At 42.5% G+C, this 2,173-nt stretch overlaps 1 protein-coding gene across 1 annotated transcript in view; it reads right to left on the bottom strand.

Moving 5' to 3' along the window:
- The window catches only part of LOC134458436 (microtubule-associated serine/threonine-protein kinase 1-like), a 65,362-nt gene that overhangs the window by 27,745 nt on the left and 35,444 nt on the right, over positions 1–2,173 (bottom strand). The window contains exon 17 of the mRNA XM_063210754.1: positions 310–467. Within this exon, the coding sequence (XP_063066824.1) occupies positions 310–467 (158 nt within the window). The remainder of the gene's footprint in view (positions 1–309; positions 468–2,173) is intronic.

Below are 2,173 nucleotides of genomic sequence, written 5' to 3'. Positions count from 1 at the left end.
TGTTGTGACGATTACTTTGCATACTGTATTACCAGGGCTATAAATTAAGTTTTTTCATCACCAGAAATTGTGATACAATTTTTTTTAAATATCATATAGTTACAGGCCTAAATGTACTCTAATCATATTCACATCTCAGGTGATGCAGCTCTGCAGCTCCTCTATCTCAGCCCCAGTCTGCCCATATACAGTAGTGTAATGTAGTGTAATGTAATGCAGTGTAATGTAATGTAATAGAACTCATATATATATAATGTAGTGTAATGTAATCTACAGTAATGTAATGTAGTGTAATATAAACATATTCACATTTCAGGTGATGCCGCTCTCCAGCTCCTCCCCCCCATTAGGCTGCCCAAACTCTCCCTCTTGGCCACGCCCCTATCGTCACGGCGACCGCTGCGCTCCCGGCGCACCACCGGGGCCTTGGGGTCCACCTGCACCAGCTGCTCCATGCTGCTGTACACCTGCACACACACACACACACACACACACACACACACACACACACACACACACACACACACACACACACACACACACACACAAATATAAATACACACACACACACACACACACACACAAATATAAATACACACACACACACACACACACACACACACATATAAATACACACACACACACACATGCACACAAACACATGCACATATACATATACACACACACACAAACACGCTTTCACGCACACGCGTGAAATGCATACGCGTCACACACACACAGACACACAGGAGACATGGAGAGAGTTGGAGAGGAGAGTGATGGCGTGATTGGGTGGCACATTGCTAAAGTGAAGAGAGCTGGAGAGAAGAGTAGCGAGAGATAAAACAGTGATAGTGGAACCCTGCTGAAGTGAGAATAACAGAGAGAGAGACACACAGAGTGATGGTGGTAACCTGCCTAAGCGAGGAGAGCAGGAGGAGAGGGAGAGAGAGAGAGAAAGAGAGAGAGAGAGGGGAAGAGGGGAGGAGGAGAAGAGGGAGAGAGAGAGAGAGGGATGGAGTGATGGTGGTGTGTAAGAACCCAAAATGTAATAACTGCCCATAACGTAATAATTTGGGCCCATTTGAAATGTAATAAAGCCCATAACGTAATAACTTGCCCATAACGTAATAACACTTCCCTACCCATAACGTAATAACATTCGGCTCAATAACGTAATAAGTTATTACGTTATGGGCAGGTTATTACGTTATTGACCGAGGTTTTCAGAGAGGTATGTAGCACAGATTACTTCAATGTTTGCAATGCACATTATTTTACTGATAAAGTTGAGAATACTGTATGTGTTTGTCATTATTATAATAACTAAAAACGTAGTAGTAAGACCATTTGATTTCATACATAGGAAATGCAGAGGATAACAGATTAAAATATCCAGTTACTGTCATGTGTTGTGACAATACTGGAGGTGAGACGAAATATGAACAGTCATCTGTGTCATCTGTGCTACATATACCTCTGAATAACCTGCCCATAATGTAGGCTAATAATGCTGGCAGACAGCAGATTTACTCAACCCTCTCCTAAACAGGATATATTTTGTCATTTTTTAAGATGAATGTATAAAGTAAAAAAAGGAAAACAGTTGTCATGCTTTTTTAAGTTATTCTAAGGCAAATAATGTAATGACCTGCCAAATACCTCGGAATATTATGTAAGGGTTAACGTTCGGCGAGAAGGTCGCTACCGTGGAATAGCAGCACGACAGAGAGAATCTTTAGACCCCGACGCGGAGCGGAGGGGTCTTGTTCTCTCTGAAGTGCTGCTATTCCACAAAGCGACCGACTCGCCGAAAGTTAACCCGCTTATTATATGGATATACTTAAATGATTCATACATGGCGGGGACATTTCTTTAGGGCTATTTAGTGTTAAGATTGTTGCTGCGCAAAACAAAACAGTGCCGTTGTGGAACACCGCTAGGCAACAGCTAGGTAGCCAGGACAACAGGTGTTGTCTATCACAGCAGCTGATTAGAGTCTTGTTGAAAAGTCGCTTTAGCAGTGAAAAGTCTTGTTGCCATTGACAGCGGTCTGTTATAGACCAACCCGTCCGTTATCGAAAAATAACAGACGTGCGAACGTTGGGGAGCCCCGTTGAAATGAATGGAGCATTCGACCGATGACGTCACAACCATATAATAAACTTTATTA

The sequence above is a fragment of the Engraulis encrasicolus genome, chromosome 1 (genome assembly GCF_034702125.1).
Source record: "Engraulis encrasicolus isolate BLACKSEA-1 chromosome 1, IST_EnEncr_1.0, whole genome shotgun sequence".
Taxonomy (NCBI): Eukaryota; Metazoa; Chordata; class Actinopteri; order Clupeiformes; family Engraulidae; genus Engraulis; species Engraulis encrasicolus.
This window is presented reverse-complemented; position numbering and strand designations above follow the sequence as displayed.